The sequence below is a fragment of the Lepidochelys kempii genome, chromosome 10 (assembly GCF_965140265.1).
Source record: "Lepidochelys kempii isolate rLepKem1 chromosome 10, rLepKem1.hap2, whole genome shotgun sequence".
Classification (NCBI taxonomy): domain Eukaryota; kingdom Metazoa; phylum Chordata; order Testudines; family Cheloniidae; genus Lepidochelys; species Lepidochelys kempii.
Window position 1 is genome coordinate 16,732,407 of NC_133265.1, and position 27,105 is coordinate 16,759,511.

The window sequence follows — 27,105 nt, forward strand, 5'->3', positions numbered from 1 at the left end:
TCCTCTGATCAGTCTCTCAACAAAGTCTCTAGTGACCTCTTCTGGGCCAAAGCTCAGGACCAATACTTCATACTCATCCTCCTCAACCTGTCAGCTGCCTTCAACCCATGCTTTTTTCTCTTGAAGTTTTATCCTCCTTCAGCTTTTTTAACTCCATCCTCTCCTGGTTCTCCTCCTACCTCTCTAATTGCTTTTTCAGTGTCTTATCTGCATAATCCTCCTCATCCTTCCCCTCCAACTTTCTGTGGGGTCCTAAAGGGCTCCGCCCTTGGTCCCCTCTCTCATCTCCCTCTCCAATTTATCTCTGGGTAATCACATTAATAAAACACCTCTGCAACTATCATCTCAATGCTGACCACACACAGATCTACCTTTCTACTGTCTCCTTTTATCCAAATTAAAATCTCTGCCTGTCTTTCTAACATCTCCTTGTGGATATTTAGCTGTCAGTTTAAGCTCAACAGCTTCAATGGGGCCCTGATCCAGGACAGGGGCTCCTAGGTGTTATATTTGCAAAACAGATAGAGATAGCTAGATGTAAAGTAGGGTCTGAATGAATGCTTCCCTGACAGCTAGCTGGGAGGGGGAGAGACTTTGTGTGTATTTATGTAAATACAGTTTGCTCCTGCTCTGCTGAGATATCCAGCAAATAGAGTGGTGTTTTGCTCAAAGGAATCAACTTTGGCTGGTGTGGGTTACAAATCACTTTAGGACTGAATGAAGGGGTAATGAAATGCTGTTACCAATGATGTAATTATTGTAGGAATACAGGGAAGCAGGACTGTGCTTAACCAGTCGCAAATGAGGGGGGGGTCACCCTCAGCTGAAAGGACCACATTAAGCCAGGGGCTCGAATGCCAGAGCCCTGTGAAAGTAAGAGGGGTGGGGACAGGGATCCCAGCCAGCTGGTGTGTAGACTCTCCCTAGGAGTCCCCAGAATGTTTTGACTTGTTCCTCCCCACAGTTCAAAGAAAGAGCTAAATAGGCTTCATTAGGAGCCTCTTTTGTTATTTTAAATGCTCAATCAGAGCTGAAATCAGTTGTGGTGTGACTGTGTTTCTATCCAGGCTGCCAAGAGCTCAAAATCACTAAGAAACTGATTTGCAGAGGTCACAGCAGAGAGGCAGGTGATAGCAGGAGGTGACTGACAGTCAGCTGGCGAACAAGTGGTTGGTGAGGTGGTGAGCAGAGCAAGTGGCCAGCAGGGTGACTGGCGGAGGGGAAAGCGGGTGAGTGGTGAGTGGCTCCTAATGAAGCCTAAGGTGCCTCCTTACCTTTACCCGGGGTGGGAAGTGAACTGTGCAGATGCACCTCTGAACTCTGGGTCTGCACTTACCAAGCACAGCAACTGTGAGAGGGGTGCAGAGAAGGGACAGGCACATTAAAGGGACTTTTGCACATGTTTATGAACCCTGTTTGCAGTGTTTTCCCAAATTAACGCCAAGTTACTTCCCTCCTTTTATTAAAAGTTTCTTTTCTACACTCAGACTCTGTGCTTGCAAGTGGGGAAGTACTGCCTCTCAGAGGCGCCCAGGGGTGGTGTGTAATTTTCCCAGGTTACTGGGTGGGGGCTCGAGCTGGTTCTGTGTTGTATTGATGGAAAGAAACCCCTAGATATTGAACCTGGCCCCGGTTGCTGATGGCTTCGCCTGGCAGAAGGGTTACATATAAATAAATTTTCAAAAAGGGATATATCCTAATTTTACAGAGCACACTAGAGCTTATGGAGAACACATCATGCAGATGGTTCACTGTTGTAGCTTGTGTGGCCAACAAGTTTCTGGACTGACACTGGAACTAGTTTGGAGAAGCATGGCCTTCAAAGACACTATAGTGTGGGTTTGATTCCATCTGGTAATTACAGAGCTGGCAGAAATACATACTGGAGTTGCTCTGCCCTAGTGCTGTCATAGCATTTATTATGTCTATAAACTGCTCAAGAGTTATCTCCTTAAAAAGAATGGAGTTAAATTTAGTCAAAAATCCTATTCTGCGAGATGTGAAACATATCCAGAGAAAGAAACACAAGCAGAAGCTCCTATCAGCTGGTGTTTTCCCTTGTCTTAGAGACAGGCATTTCTAGAGTCCATGAGAAAGTCCTAGTGACACCTGATGGTAGTCCTCTTTAACTGCCTCCAAATCCCCCGGAGGAGAGGGCCCATTCACCTGCACAGCATTGCCCCTTTTACCTACGAGACAGAAAAGCTTACTTTGTTTTTAAAAAAATCTTATATGCATCTAAATTTTAAAAAATAGAGCTGTTAAGCTCATTTACATTAAGGGTGGTAAGTACAGATGATTTATTAAGCTGTTTCTAGGTTGTCAGGCCCCCAGCAAGTACATGATGGCTCGTGTATGTGGCAAAGAAAAAGATGTGGCATACAAGACAACATAGCTCCTTCTACGCAAGTCAAAGCCAACAGAAAGATGTGATCAAGAAGCATTTCCATCTCAATAAATCCGTGCAGCAAATTCTTCAGGTGCTTTACAGAAGGAGAGACAGGCACAGGAAAATATCCTTTTTCTTTTTCCCAACCTCACCAAGGGCATAGGGAGGTTGGAAATGGAAATAAATGTTAATGAATGAGGCTAGCTTTTAGGTAGGCCAGCATTTGTTTTGGTGTCCATTATGGCCACATCCTATGTTTTAAAAATATTTTCCCTGCTGCTCTCTTTTTTGGTAAGTATTTCAGTTTACCAAAATAATTGTACCCAGAATGACTCCATTCAGGATCCATTCAAAGCTTTCCCTTACCATTTGTTAGTATTTATCTGATCTTACAAAGTACAGCCAGTAAATAGCATTTAAATTTATCATTGTGATCTGTTAGTATAATATGTTTTCCCTATTCTGATCATTAATACAGAGATCTGCATGTCTGTGCTATACACAGATTATCTGAAAACAAAACAAATACTGTACTTACATCTTGTACTCTACCAATAACTGAATCACCAATCCTTCCCTGGAAAGTTTCTTTGATGCTGCTGAGAATGTTCTTAGCTTTTTGGGATTCACAAAGCAGTAGATAAACATCGCTACTATCGTAATTCTGTTATGCAACAAGAAGAGGAAAAAAGGTTGAAAGGATTATACAATTCCTATGTTGTATTCAGTGTAGTTGTAGCTGTGTTGGTCCCAGGTTTTTAGAGAGACAATATAGGTGAGGTAATATCTTTTATTGGACCAACTTTTGTTGGTGAGAGAGACAAGCTTTGGAGATGCACAGAGCTCTTCTTCAGCTCTGTGTGGCTTGAAAGCTTGTCTCTCTCACCAACAGAAATTAGTCCAATAAAAGATATTACCTCATCCACCTTGTCTCTCTATGCTTCATAGTAAAACATCAAGCAAAATGCCAGCTCATCTGACACTGACACCAGTTATTTTATGGGCACTACCAATGATGCTGCCTCGCAGAACAGAGTAAATGTAGTTGTAGGCATTAAGATTGTGTACAGAAATGTCTCCCATTATTTAGTGAACATGAAATATTTGAATTAGTCTTCACTGATAAAGCCCATAGCTTTCATGCTACTTAGAAATTAGACCAGTGGTCCCCAATCAGTGGAGCGTGCCCTCCTAGGGTAGCATAGAAGAATGTTCATGGGGCACATCAGGGCCAGAACAGTCCCCATGGGGCAGGGAGGGAGTGCCCCAGCCCCACTCTGCCCCTAGCTCTGCTCTGTCCCCAGCCTCAGACCCCGCTGCCAGCCCCCATTGCGGTCTGGCTGGGACCCACTCCCAGCTCCGGCCCCAGACCCACCCCCAGCTGCAGGCCCAGCCTTGGCCCCCTTACCCCGTCTGTGTCGTCCCCCCCACAGCTAGGGCCCTGTTCCTGGTCCCACTATATCTGCAGAATATCTGAAGAAGTCTCCTGCACCCTTAGGAGAGCATTCCTGATTCTTGAAAACATTTAAGCATATATTTAATTTTAAGCAAGCTCTTAAGTGCTTTCCTGAACAAAGACTTTACTTACCAATTCTTTTTACTATAAATTGCTACAAAGACGAGAACCTATTTCACCAAGAGTGACAGCATGAAAATAAACAAACAAACAAATGAAAAGGTTGTTCTGTCTACTTCTAGCCTAAACCTACCTCACTCTTTGAAGAATAGCAGTGATAACGGCCTCCAACAACTTCTGCAAGGTTCTTTAGAACAGCCTACATATATGAAGAGAAGAAAAGTTACTTAAGATTTGGGCATCCCAATTTATAGGATTTCTTGTTGCTAATCGGCTCTCTAAAACAAACAGAGTAGCACCCTTAGCTGTGTGTAGCAAGGGCTGCAAACAAATTTAAGATGCTGTAATCTTTTCTATGCTGTTATACTTAGGAATAGGAAAACAACTAAGATAGCCTGAAGAGACTGATAACAGGTGACAAGATTGGTCACAGATAAGCTTCACCTCTGGATTAAAATGCCATAGTTAAACCTCTTCCTTCTAAAGGGGAAATATTTCACAGCACTCACTACTTGAGATTGAGATCCCACAATAAATATTTGAAAACATAATTTAACACTTCTGTAAATCTATGAATGTACAAAATATCTTAACTACAGCTCAAAAGGAAACAAACGACAGGTCGTTTTTAAGACAGATACAAAGAATGATTACTTACAGGAGGAACATGATTGCTACATTCATACGTAATGGTGTGTATCAGCAGCTTTCTCCCCAAGGTACATTGCTGAATATAGTCAGACAATATTTCCGAAGACTGATCGGGGCTGATGAAAAATGACATCCACAATTCCATCAACCAAAGAGTAGAAAAGGTCATGCTGGTCAAACTGACGTGCTTGTGGCAGGGGTGGAGAAGAAATATCAAATCACAGGAACATAATTTAAGCATTAAGCAAAAAGGGGTACCTGCCATTTTGTAACTTTTTATACATTTGTGTATCTGCTCCCTTTTCAACAGTTCCTCCCTCTACTCTGAAAAGCAAGTTCTAAAATAGTTTCATATGATTCCATATTTGTCTGTAATGACTTCTGGATCAAATTTGCTTGGTTTACAAGTTCCTGTGTGATGCTAGGCAAGCCACATACAACAAACTTTCCATGGGTATTTACTTCTGCATGTAATTAAAGGCTGTTTCATAATGCATATATACAAAGGGGCCAAATTGGGTCTGCCTGGGCAACATTCACTCTGGCATTTCCTAATTTGAGAGTGCTTGACTTTGAAAACTTTTAATCTTCTTAAACCTTAATTTTGTATTTCCTAATTTTTTGTAGTTTAGTTTATTTATTAGAGCAACTTTAAATGATTTTTTTTGTCTTTGAATTTCCTTAATTCTTTAATAGAAATAAAATCTTTTATACCTGTGCTATTTAATTAATAAAGCGCTTACACATAGGTTGCCTTCAGTGAATTTACCTCAGACTATCATTTTTATGGCCATTTCACCACTCAATACCATGTTGACATTGAAAGTAGTTTAATTAAACTGTATTCAAAGATAACTTTTTAAAATGCAACTTCAATTTTACTAAAACTTCTAAATTGTACCAGAAAACTGATTAGGAACTCTCAGCTACAATTTCTCACTTTTTTTAAAGGTAAACATTCAGAAAGCCATACCCCCCAATTTATAAGAAGCAGATAAACAATCTACATGAAAAGGAGCTGGAATTTTGCATCTTATTTTCATATAACCCTTTCTGAGGAAAGGAACAAGCAATAAGAGAAGAAACAGTGCAACTTTCCCCAGTACGCACCCAAAGGGGAAACACCACAAACTTATCCAAACTCAGTCTGCTTTCCTTACAACTCCTCCTGGGACTCTTCTTTGTAAGAATATTATGGGAGTGTGAGGTAAGCCAGCTAGCCAAGGCAACCATTGTCATGACAACTCAAATAAACTGGAGTGAGAGTGACATATGGCTGATGTCATAATGTTCCTGCTCAAGCACCAGCAGGGAGAAACTTAGGTGTACTCTGTGTGTGTTGGGGCGGGGGGAAGGAATCAGGCTTCTCTTTCCTCAAATTTCCTAAAAATCATCATCATTCCACACACATATGAATTAGTGGCTGAATGTTGGTTCAAATTCTTCATGGCATGTTTAGAAAAAAAAAGTTTAAAAAATGGTGAGACACTGAGATGCACACCCTGTAAAACAGAAAATTAGGGTGCAACCATAACTCTAGTTTTGTGTACTGGTGTGGTTGGGGAAGCACCTAACAGTGCTAATCCTTGCTGGAACTTCCAGGCACCCCACTCAGGCAGGCTTTGACCCATTGGCTAATTGTGCCTTCAGTCCTATCCCCTTCTGGGGGGGTTGGAGAGGTTTAGCTCAAAAATGTTCTTAAACAAAAAGCAAATCCAACTCAACATTGGGCCATCCACCATTCTTCCCATGGGGTGTCCAGGCCCTTTCCTTTGGGATTGGTTGCCCAACAGTCTCTTACTGTGTGTGGTTTGCTCCCTAGAGTCTAACTTCTCCCTCCCAGCTGCTGCTCCGACTAGTAGGCTCCACTCTATGCAACTGTGCAGGCAAAGCTCCCTTCAGGCAAAGAGCTCCATCTTCCTTCCTGGCCAAGCAGGCCTGAAGTGAGCCAGGCTCCCTCCTTTTAACTCCCCTCCAGGTTTGGCACTGACCGCAGGCATAGCAGGGTGGGGCTAACTGGGCCCACAAGTTCTCCTTAACCCCTTCACTGCTGTTTTGAGACTACTGTAAAACCGTAATAAATCAGACCTGAGCCAAATCTGCAAACCTTTCTTTGAATCTCCTGTGTTGGTGATTCAGTTAAAATGGAATCTGGATCCAGACTACCCCAAAATATCACTTTAGCAAAGCCAACAGTCTCCTCAATGCACCTTTAAAATAAATTTAATAAGTAAATATAATGGAATTAGTCCATATTGGTTACCTGTGCCCTCACCAGAGTCCTTTATATATTATTCTTTTCTTGCACTCGTTCATTTCAATTATGCAAACTCTAAAATGGACACCACAGACTGCAGAATTTAAGTCCAAGATCTGTGTCAGATCAACACTGGCTGCTGGCCAAAGCATTGTGGATTCTATTTTGCGCCAATGCTTATGATCAGACAGCAGATTAGTATGAACACACAATGCTACTTTACAGAAGTAATTCCAGAGCCATTCACATTCCCTCTGAAATCCTCAGTGATGCTGATGAATTTTTATTGACACAATACTAGTGTTAGACATTCTATTTATCAACAAGAGGACAAATTTGGAAGGGAAAACTATTTTCATATTGTTACAGAGAGGATTAGCAAGTAATAAGGGTTAAAATAGAAAAAGTAGCACACATGTAAATGAGGAAAGAACTGAAGCATGAATCTTGAAGAAACTGAGCTGTTTGAATCTTGTAAGAAAGGGGGATGTCAATAATGTCTCTTTAAAAGATAAAAATCTAGCCTAATTTACAACTAGGCGGAAAGTATAAGTCTGAAGCATTTAATTCTTTATGCAAGTTAACATTTATTGCCAGTTTAGACAGTGGACCTACCAGCTTCCTACAATAAGGACCAATGAATTCAGTTCCCTCATTGTAAGGGCCTTCTTTAAAGCTTTCAGCAAATTACAGCCTCCACTGGGTTGTAGCTCCTGCACCCACTGCCTTGCTTCATCTAGGCTAGGAAGACAGAACATTAAAAACTTATTCTACACTTAACTAGTATATGGCCTTTTTTATTCAGCATTAAGATCACATACCCCCCTGGTTGATGGCTAAGATCTCCTGTGTGATTTACCTGTATGAATGAGCAGACTCATTTGCAATGCATTCACAATTCATTTCTGTATTTTTTCTGGCACAAAACTACAGCTACAATTCACTATGAGCACAAAACTGCTCCTAATTAAAAGGCGGCCCTGTTTGAAAACCCATTGTTACAAGCTAGGAAACATACTTACACGCGCACATTGACGTTTGTTGGATTCTCCCATAGAGATGAAATTTCAGTACCAAAGGAGAGGAAATATAACTGTTTCTTATAACACAGCTGTTCATCTATTAGACACTTAATAAAAAATGTTAGTGAGTTAATATCCCTCCTATTACTGGAGTTATGTACAAGAAAAAAAATTGTGATTTGCTAAAGTCAGTTCAGACTGTAGTATTCTGAACTACTATATAGGAGAACTTGGCTCAGAACTGAAGTGACACAGATTTAGTTTTAGTTTGGCACACTGAGAGACAGCAACTTAACCTAGTCCTTGTGCACCATGCTGACATAGTATTCCTATTCAGTTGGTTAAATGGGGAAACACATACTGTGTCAATTTCATCAGCACCCTTTAATAAACAAGCAAATGAGAGAGAAATGATATTGATTCAGAAAGCACATGTTCACCTATTGAGCTGTGATCATAGGAGCAACTGAAAAAGAATGAAGCAGCTATGATAGGATGTCAGATAAAAGTAGCTTTCACTTCTAGGGCTATACCTTAGGTAGGTTATTCTAGGCCCTTGTCAACCAGAGAGTAACAATTTTCTTGAAGTATCTTTACTTATGCTGCACAAATTATCAAAGAAGTAGGTGCAGTCAATTTTAAGTAACCTTCACTGGTATATGAAGAAAGATTGTACAGAGAAAGCTTCAAAACCAGAAAATATAATTGTTATTGTGACATTATAGTGTCTACCTGTAATAATCCTCATTAGAAACACTTTGTAAAAATAAACACAGTTTTGTTTCTTTTGGAAGTTGGGGAAGAGACTGTAAGACAGCAAGGTCCTGACCCAACAAAAAGCACACTTTGCTGCATCCAAGTGCATAAGCACAACTGCATCCTATTCTTTATAGGCATAGTACTGTATGTACAACTTGGCTCTCAGGTACTATGAACTATTTATTTCTATTATGTACATTACTCTAGCACAGGGGTTCTCAATCTTTTTCTTTTGGAGGCCTCCCCCCAACATGTATAAAAACTCCACAGCCCACTGTGTCACAACAACTGTTTTTCTGCATATAAAAGCCAGGGCCAGCATTAGGAGATAACAAGCAGGGCAATTGCCCAGGGCCCCATGCCACAGGGGTCCCTACAAAAGCTAAGTTGCTCAGGCTTCGGCTTCAGCTCCAGATGGCAGGGCTGGGAGCCCTGGGCTTCAGCCCCACACTGCGAGGCTTCAGCTTTCTGACCTTGGCCCCAGCAAATCTAACACTGGCCCTGCTTGGCGGCCCCCTAGGCGCCCCCGGACCCCTAGTTAAAAACTGCTGCTCTAGCAGATGCTTTTGAAGCACATCTGTCTGGGGTTGGTTAATATTTGAAGTCAGATCTTCAATTTTTGTTATTGTGGCAGATGCTTAAAATGTTTGAATCTTGATATTAAACAAATAATTTCTACTTTAAAAGTGATTAAGGTAAATCTATACATCTCCAACAAATTAACTGTTGATACTTAGAGTAATATGTAAATAAGTGATTATTACACTTACTTTCTTCCCTGCACTCAGAGAATCTTATTTAACTTACTTTAAGAGTCAGAGTCTCTTTCAGAATTATTTACCAAAAGGTCTTTCTGGAACTCAAATAGTCGAGGTTCACAACTTATATCAGATACATCAACCAGAAGTCCAACTTTGTTCCCTGTTATAAGGCCGAACACCTAAACATATAAAATGTTCATTTAAATATTTTGTGCTGATCTAACATTAAATTTCAGTATGTACCTCTTTATGCTGCCATTTTCATTTAAAATATTACATATTTATTGTCACTGTTACTTTTTAAGCATTAAAAAAAATGAGACAGTGGCAGAGCAAAGAGAAAGAGATATGAGTTTTGAATTCTACCTTCTGTTCTGAGTGGGCAATACTCCCTCTACCCCTAGATGACATGTTTGTTACTTGAGAAAATGAAGGATTACTCAGTTCCATAGTATCCCCATCATGCCAGTCAAGGGTGCTAGCTTTCTGGATGCTGCCGATACGCAATCCCTGCTTATAAAATAGCCGTCTGAATAAAGGCTCAAAACATATCTCAAATGAAACATCTATCAACTGAGAAGACAAAACATAGCTCCATTGTGCTCTAGTTACTCACAATATGGGAAAAATACAAAAAAGCTTTCTGGGTGGGATTCTAGACAACTATTAAACAGTTAATATATCCTTTAACACCATATGCAGGTTCCCCTTTTAAAAGCATATTAAAAAGTTAACATTACCTTTCTGCTGTCCTCCAACAGCCACTGAATTCGCTGGTGATAAAGTTCAATTGCTCTGACAAAATACAGTGCACACATTTAAATAATGCATTCTCTTAAACGGTATGTCAATTTAAGTTCAGATCTGTTTTTATCATCGGCCAAGTTTTCCATCAGGTGCACAACCGTCGTCTATAAATATTCTATTTACAACATTCTCAACTGTGATACAGCACTAGTGGCTGCAGTGTTAATTATTTAAATACTTCTTTCTCTAAACTTGTTTATTGTTTAAATATCTAATTGCCTTGAAAAAAATGAGATCAACAGAATGCTCTTTAATTAGTTGTGTTTGGATAAAGTGTGTGATGTGTGTGTGTATGGATGAAGGAAAGTTCAGCCAAAAGTCAAGTCAATTCATCCTATCTATTTAGTTTATTGGCTGGAGATTTATTTAATTCAAACCATACAAACTGATTTTTTTTTAAATGGTAAAGTCTCTTGATTGTGGGACAAAAGGAGCAAATTTATCAGTATTGAAAAATGTTTTGGTGATTTGATTACAAAACCTCTTTGTCAATTATTTAACCAATTTTAAAGGATTTATAATTGGGGTGAAACTTAGCATTTGCTGTCCCAGCCCTAGAACAAACTGTTTAAGAATTATTTTTAAATAACTTGCTTTTTAACACCATGCTCATGGTTTTAGAACTGAGAAAAAGTTAAAAGAAAGGATTTTTATGAAAAAGCTCTTTACTTCCCTGGAATGCAAGCCTATTTTTAATTGTTTTGACCAAAATTTTGCAAGCAGCTCATTCACAATGCACAAATAGCAAGTCCTGAAAAGGAGCATCCTGAGGAATCTGGGTCTCTGTACCTGATATATGGCAGTAGACCTAGGAACTATCAGACATATGTATTTATGGAAGATTGAAAGGATTACTATAATATTATTCTGCAGTATACTGAGCATATTTATCAGATCTGTTCTTTAAATGTAAATGTCCTTGATTTTTGGGGTTTGTCTCACAATTTTAGTGACTTTATTGCTGTTGTGGTTGATTATAAACTGTAAATGAGCAGAAGTTTATGTAGAAAGAGCTCATCCTTCAAACCTCAAAGAAAAGAGTTTCTTCCTCCCTCCCCAAAACACACACACTTTTTTAGCACACCAGGCCATGTGGCTCAGGTCTCATAACAGGCTATATAGCCTTTCACTGTTAGGTCATCAATTTGAAACAAACCCAGGTCTATAGCAAACAAAAGTCATTACCCATCTGATGGATGTTCAGAGGCCTATCTGAGGTGAGTTGATTGTTAAGATCCCACTTGACAGGTATCATCACAAAAACCACCATGGGTTCTAATGGACACCGAGCGAACCCATATTCCCCAGCGATTGCCTTTCAACACTGAGGTACACTAGAGGGGCAGCATGGGGGAAGCTTTCAAAGCGGCTGTTTATGTTTCATTTGTTGCATCTCCAGGGTTGATCCAGCCCAACATCAGACATGAAAAAAATCTCATTTTACAACTATCTAAGTTTGGAGGAAGGAAATCACTCTTATACTTTGAAACTGTAGCACATATTATATACTTACTCAGACAGCTTGGCTTCAAAATTAACAACTGTCTTGGCAGCAAACTCTATCTGTTCTGTGGCATTTCTTGAATTCCTAGAATGAAGTATATATTTAACATGAATAATATAAGCAAACTGAAAAGGAGTACTTGTTGCACCTTAGAGACTAACCAATTTCTTTGAGCATAAGCTTTCGTGAGCTACAGCTCACTTCATCGGATGCACCCGATGAAGTGAGCTGTAGCTCATGAAAGCTTATGCTCAAAGAAATTGGTTAGTCTCTAAGGTGCCACAAGTACTCCTTTTCTTTTGCGAATACAGACTAACACGGCTGTTACTCTGAAACCTGTCATAAGCAAACTGATAGATTAAGAAGGGATGGCACTGTACTCACAAGACAATATTGCCTTTCTTTAGGAGATCTTCTAACGTTAATTGCATGGATTCTAAACTGTGGTCTCTTAGCCATTCTTCTGTGGTTTGCACCTCACTGGATTGCATTTTCCTCTTTTGCACTCTCTGTAGATCAGAAGGAGGAGAAAAGTTAAAGGTAGGGATTAGAAACAGCAAGTGTTGTTCAAATGTTGCCAGTTCTGAGGGATGGCAGGAAAGAGGTATTATTTAGTAATTAAATCATTGATACAAATCCACTTGCAGCAAGCAGGAGGCCTTGGGATCTAGAACAGAAGGAATGCTGCCTAGGGTGTATTATGGCAGACACCAAAGAAGGTGTCTGCTACATAGTTCCAACAGGCATTATAGTCTCTTATTTCCTCTTGGAACATAATAAATTAGACGCTTATTAGTAGCAACATACTAGTGCCCTTTTGCTCCTACGTGACTATTGCTGTTATGGGGAGTGTCAACAATTCACAGTATGGAAAGTGTTCTCAGGGGAAATGTTGCTCATAAGCAGTGGTTGCACTTACAAGGTGTTGCTGCAAACAAGCATCTACTGTGCATGTAATTCAACATGAAGTATTCAAACAAATAAATCACTGTGATGCCACTAGAGGTCACTGTCCCCCTTCATTTTCCTGTTTCATAATAGCTTAATTATTCATAGAATCAAAAAGAACTATAAGCTATTCCTCTCTCTTTCTTTTCTTTATTATTTTTTAAGAAATAACCAACAAAAAGGTAGGAAGATACAAGAGTTCTGTTGTTACATGGAGAAGAGAATAACCATTAATGACACTGGAGATGATTTTATTGTGTATAATATATACATTTGCTGACGTAAAGCACTGATATTCATGGAAGTTGATACCTAAAGTACAGAAAATTAGATACTCAATAGTATTTGCTCTCATTTCCTTCTCAATATAAACCCCACAATATGTGAAAAAGCAAACCATGGAGCAGAAGGCAGGTGAAAACTGCAGTCAGAAAAATCTTATTTTGTGAATTTAAACAACACAGGAATAGCTGATAAACACAGCAACATGTAAATTAAAAGAATTATTATAATGGTTGACCTAGCTAGTCCAGAGACTGCCATTAACCTGAGAGTCTCTGGATTAAGTTTAGAAGTGTGAGCAACAAGGGTGATATCATGGTGGGAGTCTGCTATAGATAACCAGACCAGGTGGATGAGGTGGACGAGGATTTCTTCTGGCAACTAAGAGAAGTTACTAGATCACAGGCCATGGTTCTCATGGGAGACTTCAATCACCCTGATATCTGCTGGGTGAGCAATACAGCAGTGCACAGACAATCCAAGAAGTTTTTGGACGGTGTAGGAGGGGACAAGAAGTGAAGGATATCCGTGATAGTGATATTTGCTTACCAGAAGGTCTTGTGTCTGGTTGATGTGAGTAACCAGTAATCCATTATCGGGCTCCAAATCTGTTATTGTAATATCATGCCAGGATGGTCGGCCTCTCACTGGAACTGTGCCAGATCCCACGCTTACCCTACAAAATAAGTTTCAGAGTGGTAGCTGTGTTAGTCTGTATCAGCGGCAGTTGTATGCATCACTGAGAGTGCTGTCGCACTGTCAAATAGTCCATTTATAAAATAGTTCATCATTTACCCATAAGAATTAAACATTCTGGTTTCTGTTGAACAACTAAGAACTCTTATGCTCCATTTTAAGCATCCCAATATACATATGCATGAAAAAATGTAGTTTGCATCACCAGAAATGTATATTTCATTTCCATTTAAGCATTTCCCCTAAGGATTTTGCAACAACATCCTTACCCTACTTTTTCCAAAAACTGATCATTGTCCAGTAACTGAGCCATTTTTCTTGTTTGTGCATCCATTGTATTTATGACCAAAGATTTAACCTTCTTTAAAAAAAAAAAAAAGAGACATAGCATTAAAGAGTGGAAGTTTAGAATATCAAGAATAAAAGCTATGTATCAAGCATTTATATAAAATATCACTTTCCTAAGACTATAGTCCCACAGATACAAATCAACAGAAACCACGTACTTAATTATATTGCATGCAGTGCCTGTGACCAAGAAAATTAAAAAAAGAAGTGGAAGTTATTTGATTATTAATTATTATTATTATTATATAATATACTTGGAAACCATTTTGCAAGAAGTCATTCACCAAGGGTTCTATCCAGTAAAATATGTATTCAAAATTGTGGAAAATTTTGTATGTTGGTCATACAACTCTTTAAGGAGAATGGTAAATCCACCAAAAATAAGAGCTCTGCAACTGAGAATTAGACATAGGAAGGAGTTAGAGAGCTTATGAAAACACAACTCACTGAATCCATCTGACTTCTCATCACTAGAAGCAACCAAGAGAATTACTATAGCCTTAGGAAAATGAACGAGGAGTACTTGTGGCACCTTAGAGACTAACAAATTTATTTGAACATAAGCTTTCGTGGGCTAAAACCCACTTCATCAGATGCATGCAGTGGAAAATACAGTAGTAGGAAGATTATACACACAGAACATGAAAAAATGGGTGTTGCCAAACACACTATAACAAGAGTGATCAATTAAGGTGAGCTATTATCAGCAGGAGAAAAAAACTGTTTGTAGCGATAATCAGGATGGCCCATTTCCAACAGTTGACAAGAAGGTGTGAGTAACAGTCGGGGCAGGGGTGGGGGGGGGGAGAATAGTTTTACTTTGTGTAATGACCCATCCACTCCCAGTCTTTATTCAAGCCTAATTTAATGGTGTCCTGGAATTAAATTATTTCCCCATACTTATTCCCCCCCTCCCACGGTACTGTTACTCACACCTTCTTGTCAACTGTTGGAAATGGGCCATCCTGATTATCACTACAAAAGATTTTTTTTCTCCTCCTGATAACAGCTCACCTTAATTGATCACTCTCCTTATAGTGTGTATGGCAACACCCATTTTTTCATGTTCTCTGTGTGTGCATATCTTCCTATGTATTTTCCACTGTATGCATCCGATGAAGTGGGTTTTAGCCCACGAAAGCTTATGCTCAAATAAATGTTAGTCTCTAAGATGCCACAAGTACTCCTCGTTCTTTTTGCTCGTACTGACTAACATGGCTACCACTCTGAAACCTATAGCTTTAGGGTTAGTTATGTGCCAGTTGCATCACCAACAGGGGCATGCCTGTTGCTACTGTCACAGAGGCAATCTGCTACTCTGGTTTTATGTTTCTTAATGCAGATAAAGGTATTTATTTTTTAAATTAATATTTTTGCCAGGATATTTAAGAGAAAACCAACCATTTAAATGTATTCTGCTTTGGCATAGCAAGATGACACAAAAAAGTTTAGGTCTATATGTCTAACTTGCTTGTTTAGTCTGTTTCTGTTATACACTGAATACTGTACAGACAAACAGTTCTTTCAGTGGTTTACAATTTTCAGGTCACTCCTGATTTGGAACCAAAAATTCTCCTTTCCCCTTTTCAATCTAGTTTTATCATTTACAGAGCATAAATAATTTAAAACTAACATTTCAATCTTCTTACAGGCTCTTTATTCAAACTCAGTTTACACATCTTCAAGTCTCTTTTCTGTTATATAATGATGGTCCCCTGCCGACCCCATATAGATCAGACTCAGGCTAAAAAAATAAGACTGAGGGTATGCTGCCAGTATGAAGCACAAATGCAATTTTTTAAGGATCTTAGACGTCATCAGACACCCAGGCCAGCACACTAGCCATGGGTACTTTGGGTTTATCTTTTGGTTGGACTGTCCCGTGTAATTCAATAACAATGGCAGTTTAACTATTTGAGAGACAAGTTGGGTGAGGAAATATATTTTATTTGACCAACTTCTGTTGGTGAGAGAGACAAGCTTTCGAGCTACACAGAGCTCTTCTTCAGGTCTGAGAAACTTACTCGGAATGGCATCGCTTAATCCAAGATGGAACAGATTGATAAGCGTAAGTAGCTACTGGATTTGTAGCTTATGATAACAATCTATAACCTACTAATAAGCCCCCACCAGCTAATTCCCCCCTTCCTTTCCTCCCTATGACTGGGGAGAGGTGTTATCAGGCCACTTCACCTTGATTGGCCCCTTGAAACGTGTTAATGACTTATGCTAAACTCTCTGTTCCACCTTGTATTTAGCTGTGAGTAAATTTCCCAGACCCGAAGAGGAGCTGGAAAGCCTGTCTCTCTCACCAGCAGATGCTGGTCCAACACCAGATATTCCCTTACTCACCTTCTCTGTCTCCTCCCCTGGCACCCACACAGCTACAACCACCCTGCATACAACGTAACCTCAGTTAGCGTACAGCCATCCACACCACTGACTATCTGCATTAGATCTCATCTGACATTTCCTCCCGCTGAGCAAGGACCCGACCCCCAGGGGCCGGACACCCCCAGCGCCGTCAGCGGGAGCGGGAAGCCCAGGCGCCCCTGAGGGGACTCGCGAGCTGCGCAGCCAGAGGGGGCTGAAGCATTTGAACCTGGGCGGGCAGGCGCGAGCCCGTTCGAGTTCAGCTCGCCCCGGCTTCTGCAAGAACCCCCCGCCGCTGGCAGCTTTTCGGCCTCACCCGCTCCTCTCCTTCCGCGGCTGGGGCGGGCCGGCCGGCAGCCGCGCCGGACAGGGGAGAACAGGGCAGCCGCCGCTCGCCAGGGGAGCAGCCGCAGCCGCCTGCGGCCCAGCTGTGTGTTACCGCGTTGCTAAGAGAAACGGGAGAAACTATTCCCCGCCCGGCAGGGGGCCGGGTCCCCCCATGCCAGGTAGTGGTACGGTCCCCTGGGCAGGGCTGCGGCGCTGCAAGCCGGCCAGGGTGGGCGTGGAGGAGCCTCGCCGGGGGGCTGGGGGCGGCTCTCCAGGGCCGCCTCCAGCGGAGGCTGCAGCAGGCGCCGCTCGCAATTAGTGCAGACGGGGCCAGGCCTGTCGTAGACAATTTATTTTGATAAACTTGCTCGATAACAAAAATACAATGAAGAAAAGTCTGTTCGTTTGCGCAGTCCGTAGTAGCAGGTGCCTGGCCACCAGCGCCTGAAGAGTGTCCGAGGCTGCGGGAGGAGGCCGCTGCAGCACAGACTTTCCTGCCGCCCAGGAGCAAGGTGACCGCTAACGCCGAGGCCGGACGAGCGAGTGGCAGACACTTCTTGCCTTCCTCTCTTCCATCCGTCGCACCGGTTGCAGAGGCCAGCCTAGAGCGGAGCCAGGCTTCCTGGTGAATGGGCATGTCCAGGGATAGGCTGCAATGCTTACACAGAGGCTCTGAAACAGCAGGCCCGGTCCATGGAGTCGAGGGGCCTAATCCTGCCGCTGAGCGTGTCACTCAAGAGAAACGCCCATTGAAACTAACCCAAAGAGTTCTGCTTGAGTAAAGGCAGGAGCAGGATTAAGTCTAGCGTTGTTACACACTACCAGCACTTTGGACCAGTTGTTAAATGCCTAGACGCTCAGCAATGAAAGTCAAAGGGTGAATGGGTTTGTAAATGCTTTCAGAGAAACACACTGCTCCACAGAGAAACTAAAAAAGCTTCTAGTGAGTTATTCCTTCTGTCTCCAAGAAGCGTTATACAGACACATTTACAATTTTCCTTTTTAAAGTATTTTAAGTTTCTGATTAGGACTTGAGGTTAACCAAATAAAACTACAAAATGTATACACAAATTGCATTATGCTGTGACATTAAACCTTTCAGGTGATAATGAAATGAAGATTAAACAAGAGTGTGCGGTGATTTATAATAGAATAAGCTGTCCTTCAAAATATATAAAACAGCTGGCAGAGTCTGAAAAGTTTATGTAAACAACAACATGTAACATGGGTTACCACCTTTGGAGAAGATTCATACTGAAGCATTTGCTTTAATGAGTTGAAAGTCTACAGATGTTTAGGCATGTTCAACAGGAACTTCCTGTAGTTTAAAAACTAATCCTTGTGCAAATAAAACCTATAAATAGTATTCAGCAGATTTTACAGTGATGCTCTTAGGTATGAAAAGAATGCATACAACTTTAAAACAAAATGACAAATTTGACAAACGATTGCACCATAGAACAGTGTTTTATATACAGTTTACAAGATATGATTTTCTGCTATAAATTAATACTGTACTATATAGTACTTAGTGACCTTATTAAAAAAGCAACTATTGACAGCTGTCTCTTTTCACTCACAGGGACATTTTTAATGCAAATGGATCCATCTAGTTGTAGACTGAAATGCCCAAATATTAACTAAAACAGTCTGCTAGCTGAAGCTATGCTGTCTTTCAATGATTCATAGGATTGGCTACCCACTAAGGTTCCAGCCAGCCATTCATGGACTGGATATGCTTCACAATAAGTTTTTTTTTTTTTTAATTAAATGGTAATACATTTTAAATATAAGCTTAAATGAATAATATTATTATACAGGATGTCACTAACTGAAATAAGTAAACATGGGGGAAAATTCTTAGCAGCTGAGAAACTCTTCCCCCGCCCCCATGTCTGTGATCCAGTTAAAATATTTTATGGAACTATTTACAATAAGACTGACATTTCTGAGGGGGAAAAAAGCTATTAGCTTATCAAATTAATTAGTGAGCTATGATTCATTGTTAACACATTATATCAGGCTATACCACCAATCTTATAATACTGTTGAAAACATTTAGACCCCTGTCCTGCAATTGGATCCACCCAGACTGCATCCATATACACAGCTCCACTGATATCAGTGAAGCTTTGGATTGCCTGTGCAGCTATGACTGCCAGATCAGAATCTAAATTAGAAACCAATCAAATCTGAACTAGCAGTTCTAGATGAGAATCTCGCTGTATATTCTTATACTTCAGAAAAATTTAGAGAGACTTTGATGTGAAAGCTTCCTTCGGCTTGTGAGTGAACTGATAAGAGAGATTTTCTACAACCGAGAGAAAGTGATCCAAAACATCAATCAGGTAATTTTTCCTCACTAAAATACTTCTAATGGCACACAGTTCAATATAATTGTATAAAGTATCTCATTTCTAACACTTGTTTCTGCCATGATAGCTGTTCTTTTTCCAAAATATAAATACATTTCAGAAACAATATTATCATTCTTACAGAAAAATGCACTCAGTTTCACTTATGCCTTATAAAAGCATAAGTTTAAGTAATGCAGCGCTTTTCATAAGTACATTTGGACAGACACTTTGTTGTCAAGAGATACGTTTGTCAATACTTGCCCACAAAAAGATTAAATATTAACTGGGGAATAAGGGCTTGATCCTGCAAGCAAGCTTCCTGACACATCAATCTAAGTTTTGTGCTAATAAAGGTCAGATTTTAAGTGAATATTGAAGTATATAGCACTATTCATGGATCCAAGGTTTATACAATTCTTGTATTTAAAGAAAGTTGATGTCAGGGGAAAACTTACACTCTGAATCCAGGTGGTCCTTATGCCCACATTTTTATCTTCAACTTTAGTAAACAAGGCATATGGACATTAAAAAACAGTTATATTGCTCATTTTTTGGTAAAGAAGATGAATTAACCTAATACTCACAAGTGAAAATAAATTCATCCAGCTTTACTACAGAACAGTGTTTTTACAGGTTGACCTAAACACTGAATGTTATATGCATTAGAAAAATTTACCTATGGTAAATTGCTGTGCTTGAACATGTATAAATAAATTCATTGTTAATGTAACAAACAAAGCAGTAGAAAAGAGACTCCCTGTACAACAGTTGCTAATAATTTAAATAGTGTCCATTTCCCAAAATTAGGATTTTAACTTTAAGGTATGACGTGATCTCACCTTCTACCCTCATATACAAATAAATTACCATACAAAGAATTTTAGCTTAACTTAAAATTGCACCTAGAAAGGCATGGGATTGTTTGTACCTGTTACAAAAACCTGTTAAAATCAAGGGCTGCTACAAAGAATGAGGTAAACTGAAGACTCTCAGGTATGTGGCCTTCAGAGAAATGGCTTTTTTCTATTGAGTTCTAGTTTTGCACACCACAGTGTTCTGCTAGCAAAGCATTCTGAGTTATCTTCCAGGAACTGTTTGTGTGTATATATACATATACATATATATATATATATATATATATATATATATATATATATATATATATATATATATATATACACACACACACACACACACACAGTATACTGCATCAGCAAAATATATATATATGTATATAAATATAAAGAACCTCCCCCCCCCCCAAAAAAAAGTTTCTTAGTGTTGTTCTACAGCTGAAGGGGGATGTGTGTCATCTTTTTTTGTTACATACATTGTAAAGAACATATTTTGATCTATTGGCTTCTTGGTGCAGTAATGCAAGATGGATTCATTTTGGTGCCAAAGGCTCTGCCCATCAGAAAGAAGATGTAAAATGCTAATCTCCTAAATTGTGAGGCCAGCCTCACTTGAACTCCTTTGCAACCCTCTGGTCTACCACAAGGTTCATAAATACTTCGATTTTCAAATTGTTAGACATTAAAAACAGATACAGTAACATGGGGCAATATGCTTCTCAGTGTAAAGCATTCTTCTTCACTAGTCCCTATCACAGTGCAGACCTGACTGCATTAATATGCTCAGGAGATTAGTCAATGATGTCTGTATTTGGTTATGGGAAAGGCTCTCTCTCTTTTTTTTAAAATCCAAAGTGCATAGTAAGAACAAGTCAAAGCATTCCTCTTTTCAGTAAGCATTTGATAGTCTGATCTAGGCTTTCTCCTGAGAATGCAACTCCGATATCTTGCTCTCCTCTGACACAAACTCATGCAGTTCAGATATTCATCAGCCAGGTAAACAAACTTTGCCGGCAAATAGAAGTCCCACTATTGTAAAGAAAATTGATAAGACAAACAGTACGTATGAGGACCCAACCACTGTATTGTTGGGCAATTTATATGGTTGACCTCCAACTTCATTGATGTAAAATCCTATTGGAAATATTAGGGCTGCCATGCAGAATAGGATCACTGCAAAACAAACAAACAAAATCAAGTTAGCATCTTGTTGAAAGTCAAAATGTTTGCCAGTTTGTACGGCAAATACTGAAAAGAGTGAACAAATATCCTTCTGTTGTTAACACAGAACAAAACATGGTCTGAGGTCCACCAATGCCTAACTCACAGGAAACTGATCATGTGGGACATACCCTGATCTTAACGGATCCCTGCTCTCTGTTCCAGAGGAAGGTGAAACAAAGACTGAAGTTCCTGTCAGTATGCAATGGCACAAAGTTCATTCCTCGCCCCCAGTTTATTAATCATTTGAACTATGTTCACAAGAGCAAGAATCACTGTTAAAGAAAGATGAATTTTGGAGGACACATTCTTCCACCATTCATTAATCTAATCCGATCATCATGCCTCAGAGCATTTTACAGGTAGTCATTCCCCCTAAAAGTCAATGTAGACTAACGTTCAACATTGAAGAAACTCACTTTCCGTTATTGAAGAGTTCCCTTTTCCCCAAATGTAGTTGCCCTCTCCTATTCTGCCACACAAATCCTTTACACATTTTCTGTACATATTTTGATAACAATAGAAAACACAGTTGTGCGCCACTAGTTTCCTTTAGATTAATTAAAATAAACCATTGTTTTCTAAATGCTGAGACACACAGCCTAGAGCATAAATAAAACATTCTGTTGAAATCTAACCTCCTCTGTAAAGGGCTCCAAGTTCAGACTACACAAATACAGAGCACCAAACAATTGATTTTTTTTTAATTTCACTTGCACAGTTATATAAATATGCATGGATGGTGTTGCTTAGAACACATATCACTTTGTGTGGACACAAAAAAATACCAGTCACTATAAAAGCTACTTATTAAAATTACATAAGTGGTTTCACTCCTTCAGATACTAATATGGGCTGACATTCCTTGCAATACATTTTTACCCAAATGCACGACACAGCATCCAATATTGTCTAGCTCTGCTGACATCCTCTGTTTTTCTGTAAGTGCTTACGGCATAAATAATCTATTTAGTATTGATCATGGAGTCTGCAAGATACCAAGATCTTGACCAAGGCATAAAATCATGTCCTGACATGGCTTTTCTATGAAGCAACATGATTTTCTTCATGATAAAAAGATTTTCTTCACGATTGTTTTGACGCTGTATTTAAGACTATATAAATAGGTGAAAAATAGTATTGGGCAGATACAGAATTTTAAGTGGTAGAGTCATACAAGGCAACTATTAGGCTTTCTTTGCATCTGCAAATTAACTTTTATGCTTTATCTTGAAATACAATTATTCGTTGTGATTTAACTTTAAGAATTTCCAATACCCACTGACCCAACAACTAAGCCTACTACTTTGGGTGAAGAAAAACAAAAACCCCAAACAAACCTGCATTGCTCCCACAAAAACTAAGCCTAACTTACACCAAATCATCTTCCCGCCTTCGTAAATCAATTCTAAAACCTAGCCACCTCAAAAATCAATTTAACCCCCAATCAATTCTGCCTCCACCTGAATAAGAGTAATTAATGTAAGCTCCTCCCTCCTGCCAATCAATCAGTTAATGCTGGGCCTTACTCCTGTGTAGAGTACAGAAAGTCCTGTACCAAAGTTCTCTACACTACACTCCACTCCCAGCTGGTGGAAAGAGCAGTGGCTCCAGAGAAGCTCTACTCCTTACCTCACCTTCCCATCCTGTGGAAAACGTGTGGGCTCCAGCTGCTATGCTTCCTCAGCCTCCAGAGACAAAACCAGCAGTTCCCCATTCCCACTCAGCTCACAACTGGACAAGAGCTCTAGTCCCTCTAGATGAGCCAGTGATGGGTTTGTACAGCACTGAGGAAAGTTACATTTACATTATCTATACCTGCTTTAATACACTTAGAAAGCTTCAGTTTGTCCAAATTTATTGCTTCCTGTCTGTTTCTTCACATATGAATGTTGAAAAAATCCCCCACTCTCTATGAGCCTTATGTGTATTCCAGGCAGACATTTTATTGCATCTCTTTAGACCTCAAATGTCTCTTCATAAAACTATGAATGCTAAAGTTCATGGCTCATCGCTGGAGAAAAGATTTGTTGGTGTGTTTTTATAGAATAGCCTTTAAATTCTAGTTTAGGTCATATGTGCAATGACTTCAAACTGTTGCTCAAGTATTTGTGTATAACACAATAGGCTAATTTAGCATACTTAGACCAAGACTACAAGAGCAGCTGCATTTCATGTCAGGACTGACATGCACTATCACAATGGTTCTCACCCTGTAGTCTGTGGACCCCGGGGGTCTGCGGATTATGTCTAAGTGATCTGTGAAAGACTTGGACTGAAAACTGACTCAACAGAATTCCATTATATATACAGACAATAGATTTCCAAAGGGGTCTGCCCTTCCATACGAAAATTTCCAAAGAGGTACGCACCTCCATTCAAAAATTTTTAGGGGTCCGCAAATGAAAAAAGGTTGAGAACCACTGCACTAGACATGTGAAGCAGCTTACAAAGCACTTGCCTGCACTAGAATCTGTCTCTCAAACTAAAAGAGGACAATATTTAACTTAGTAATTAATATTCAAAAGTCAATAGAGCAGGGGTGGGCAAACTTTTTGTCCCGGGGGCCACATCTGGGTATGGAAATTGTATGGTGGGCCATGAATGCTCACAAAATTCGGGGTTGGTATATTGGAGGGGGTGTGGGCTCTGGTTGGGGGTGCAGGCTCTGGGGTGGAGCCAGAAATGAGAAGTTATGGGTGACTTTCTCCTCTTATTTTCTGGGGAACAGAAGCTCTTCTTTTTTTATGGTATAGGCAGTTCTGAGAGGTCTCCCACAGTCTTGGCTAACTGCAGCAGTAGTGACAGCCAGTGGGGCTTTCTGAGCAAATTAACCTGATTATGATTTGGATTCTGTGGGTCTCAGGGGATGCTCCATCAACAGGAGTTTTAGCCTGTTCTCCCTCAATTTCTTATACCTACTTTTAAATCCTGAGCTGATCTTACATTTGGAGGGGATATGAGTCTCTCCTAAGAAGCAGAGACAATTTGAGTGTCCATTGCTGCAGGAAAAAGACCTATGGCAGGGTCTGGCGCCAAGGACCCAGGATATAACCTGTTACTTGATGCTGTGGTCGAAGCTTGAGAAAAAACAAAGGCCTAGATCACGCAAACGAAAGGAAGGAAGGGGGAACACCCTCTCCCTGGAGCACAAGCTGACCTAAATAATAGAAAAATAAATAATAGTAATTACTAAAAGAAAATATAAGATAGGTAGTAAGCTCCATGGCTAGCTAATGGACACTATCAATGTTCCTTCAAATTTTTTCCGCCATGTGCGGAATACATTTTGTTATATGCACCAAGGTATGTGCGGATGTGTGCCACCAGTAGAAACAAAAAACCTGCATATAATATATATATTTTTAAAGTTACCATAGGGATAATTACTCCAGCCAGTACAGGTTAGGCATTTTAGAACTTGCTACTCAAAGAATTACATTTAAGTGTAAGAGAAATAAAAATTATGAAATGCATAGACCAGTCAAAACGCTAAAGTAACACACTTTGAAAGAATAAAATTACAGAGAACATGTGCGCATTGCAGGAAGTACCAAGAAATAACAACAACAATAATACTATTATGTGTTGGAAGATGTGTGTGAAAGAGACTGTGTGTGTGTGTGTGTGTGTGTGTGTGTGTGTGTGTACACACGCACGTGCGCGCTGGCTGCTGGGGAAATCTCAGAAACAGTGCACTGTAGGCACTCATTCACTCACTGTTCACCGCAGCAGCTCCAAGTCCTGAGCCAGGCTGTCCCCCCGCTCTGTGGAGATGGGGTACAGGGGTGGGGGAAGGGGGACACCCTGACATCAGCACGCCCCTCTCCCCACAGCCAGTTGGAGGGTCCCGCATGACATGTGGGGAGGGGCACCTGAACACATGCTGCTGGCTGTGTGTGCTCTGCTAATCAGCTGGGCAGCATTTGAATTTCTCCTGGGTGGCCATGCAAGCGCACAGCTTACAGGGAATACAGGACACTCTGGTATTCCATCTCAAGCCACAGGCAATTGAGTAGGAACTGGTGGCAGCTCTGCTTTTCCCTCCCCACATATACCCTCATATCAGAACATATCTAGAGCACATGGACACTGCTGACGAAAATCTCCACTCAAGTACACGGGCATGCGGACATCCTGAAGAGGAGCACCCATAGGGATGCTACTCAGAGAATCACCTTAATTCAGGACCCTTGTGCATATGCATTATGATCAGGTAATTAAAAACTGTATCATATGCTATTTTTTTCACAGGACCCCTGTCTCATTCAGCGCACTGGATGGAGCCACTTTGGGAATCAATCAGCTTTGTGAAGTGAAGGAGACTTGTCTGTAGAACCCTACCTCATTTGTTGAGGAAATTAGAAGGTGTTCAAGTGCGCTGTAGTGGGCACACACTCTTCTGCATACCTCCACCCCCAAACTTGACCCCTTTTGCCCTGTCCTCTCAAACCTGTTCCTGTCCCAATCCCGTCTCTTCCCTTCATCCCCCAACTCCTGGTCTTAATCTCAAGAAGTTGTGTTACTACAACGCAAGAATTCCAATGGTATCTTAATAGGATGACAAATAAGTTTGGTTAGAAATAAAATAAATCTTTAATCAATATTCTTTCCACTTTAAAAAACAGCTCACAGCAGAAAGTCAGAGTGAATGGAGAATATATCTTTGAAATTTCTCTTCTTATGTCACTCTTTTTAAAAAACACTGGCAAATTGCAAGCTTTATGGTAAGAGGAATCTAAAGATAAAACAGCTTTCAGGACAACACACATTTCAGCTGAAACAATGACTACTTAGAAGGTAGAGATATTTTAAAAATTAAAATATTTAGAATCAATAATACAAGCCACAGAAGTTAAAAAAGAACTTCAAATAAATGAAACTGATTTGCCAAAAGATAACCCTTTGCCTTAGAGTTCGGAACCCAGCTCATCATAAACACTTTTGTAATGTTTGAGGTGGTGTTTTGAGATTAGAGAGACATGATCCCTACCCTGAAGAGTTTACAATCTATATTAGACAAAAGAGACCAATCAGCTAGACAAAGGAAGAAGCTAGTGAAAAGTCGGCTAGAGTAAATAGCAATACTACAAAAGTAATGATTTCTGATATTTAACACTGTTCATTGTTGGAAATGGAAGAGTCAATCACAATGGAGTTGACTTTAAAATAATTAGTCCCATAGTATGCAAGAGCCACTTCAAATTTAATATGTGATATACTAAAGAAGTCGGGGTGATGGCTTTAATTATGGAGGTTCCTTTGTGGAGTACCACCCGTTAAAGTTGAGTTTTTACACACAGCAGGTTTACATCTATTAACATTAAGTACCTGCCAAATCTGTCTACTTCAGTGAGGAGCACACACTTGAATTTTCTAAGTAATTTTCATACTCCCTTCAGTCGCTTTTCAGAATTCAGGCTTATTTAAAATCTCTCAGTCTTATTTCCGCACCCCCACCCACCTCAAATTCTAGGTTTTTTTTCAGGCCTAGTAGAGCTGCCATCAAAACACCAGGACTTAATTTCATAGCCAAGTTAATCCTGTAACAAAAACCAAAAAAAGGTAGTTTGAACATTTTTGTGGGGTTTGAAAAATTGTATTCCGTTTACTGGTTATAACTGGTTTCCTTTATCTGTCTGCTCCCTTGGCACTGTAGTGAGGAGACGCGGCCTCCCGCCCTGTCAGAAGGGGAAAGACCTGAGCTTGCCCCTGGTGGGCAGAACCAGGCCACCTGCAGCCGCCCCACCGGAAGCAGAAGGCGGGACAGGAAGCTGGACTATAAAGGCCAGCCTCCTAGCTCAGTAGGGAAAGGGCTGCCAGAGGAGCAGGACACCTCTTCCTTGCTTCCGGGTCTTGGAGCTGAAGGAGACGGCTACCTGACCAGAAGAATTACCTGAATTGCTGGAGACCAGCAACGCCAATGAACTGCTGGGGCTGCCATTGGCTGTTTACCCCAGAGAGACCGAGGAC

The 27,105-nt window shown here is 40.3% G+C and overlaps 2 protein-coding genes across 8 annotated transcripts in view; both read right to left on the reverse strand.

Moving 5' to 3' along the window:
- The window catches only part of VWA3A (von Willebrand factor A domain containing 3A), a 65,414-nt gene extending 48,560 nt beyond the window's left edge, over positions 1–16,854 (reverse strand). For 3 of the 6 annotated variants that reach the window (XM_073362194.1, XM_073362200.1, XM_073362199.1), the window contains exons 1-12: positions 16,690–16,854; positions 13,922–14,013; positions 13,506–13,632; positions 12,111–12,235; positions 11,736–11,810; positions 10,156–10,210; positions 9,496–9,594; positions 7,896–8,002; positions 7,489–7,614; positions 4,624–4,732; positions 4,099–4,164; positions 2,928–3,053 (exon numbers count right to left, since the gene is read on the reverse strand). In XM_073362194.1, the coding sequence (XP_073218295.1) occupies positions 2,928–3,053; positions 4,099–4,164; positions 4,624–4,732; positions 7,489–7,614; positions 7,896–8,002; positions 9,496–9,594; positions 10,156–10,210; positions 11,736–11,810; positions 12,111–12,235; positions 13,506–13,632; positions 13,922–13,986 (1,080 nt within the window). In that variant the 5' untranslated portion in view covers positions 13,987–14,013; positions 16,690–16,854. Of the gene's footprint in view, positions 1–2,927; positions 3,054–4,098; positions 4,165–4,623; positions 4,804–7,488; positions 7,615–7,895; positions 8,003–9,495; positions 9,595–10,155; positions 10,211–11,735; positions 11,811–12,110; positions 12,236–13,505; positions 13,633–13,921; positions 14,014–16,689 lie in introns of those variants that run through there. The other 3 variants (XM_073362197.1, XM_073362196.1, XM_073362198.1) reach the window with 3 other exon arrangements.
- Positions 16,855–17,043: 189 nt separating this feature from the next.
- MOSMO (modulator of smoothened) overlaps positions 17,044–27,105 on the reverse strand; it is a 50,548-nt gene continuing 40,486 nt past the window's right edge. The window contains exon 3 of one of the 2 annotated variants that reach the window (XM_073362201.1): positions 17,044–21,084. In XM_073362201.1, coding sequence (XP_073218302.1) covers positions 20,900–21,084 — 185 coding nt within the window. In that variant the 3' untranslated portion in view covers positions 17,044–20,899. Of the gene's footprint in view, positions 21,085–23,846; positions 26,676–27,105 lie in introns of those variants that run through there. The other variant, XM_073362202.1, reaches the window with a different exon arrangement.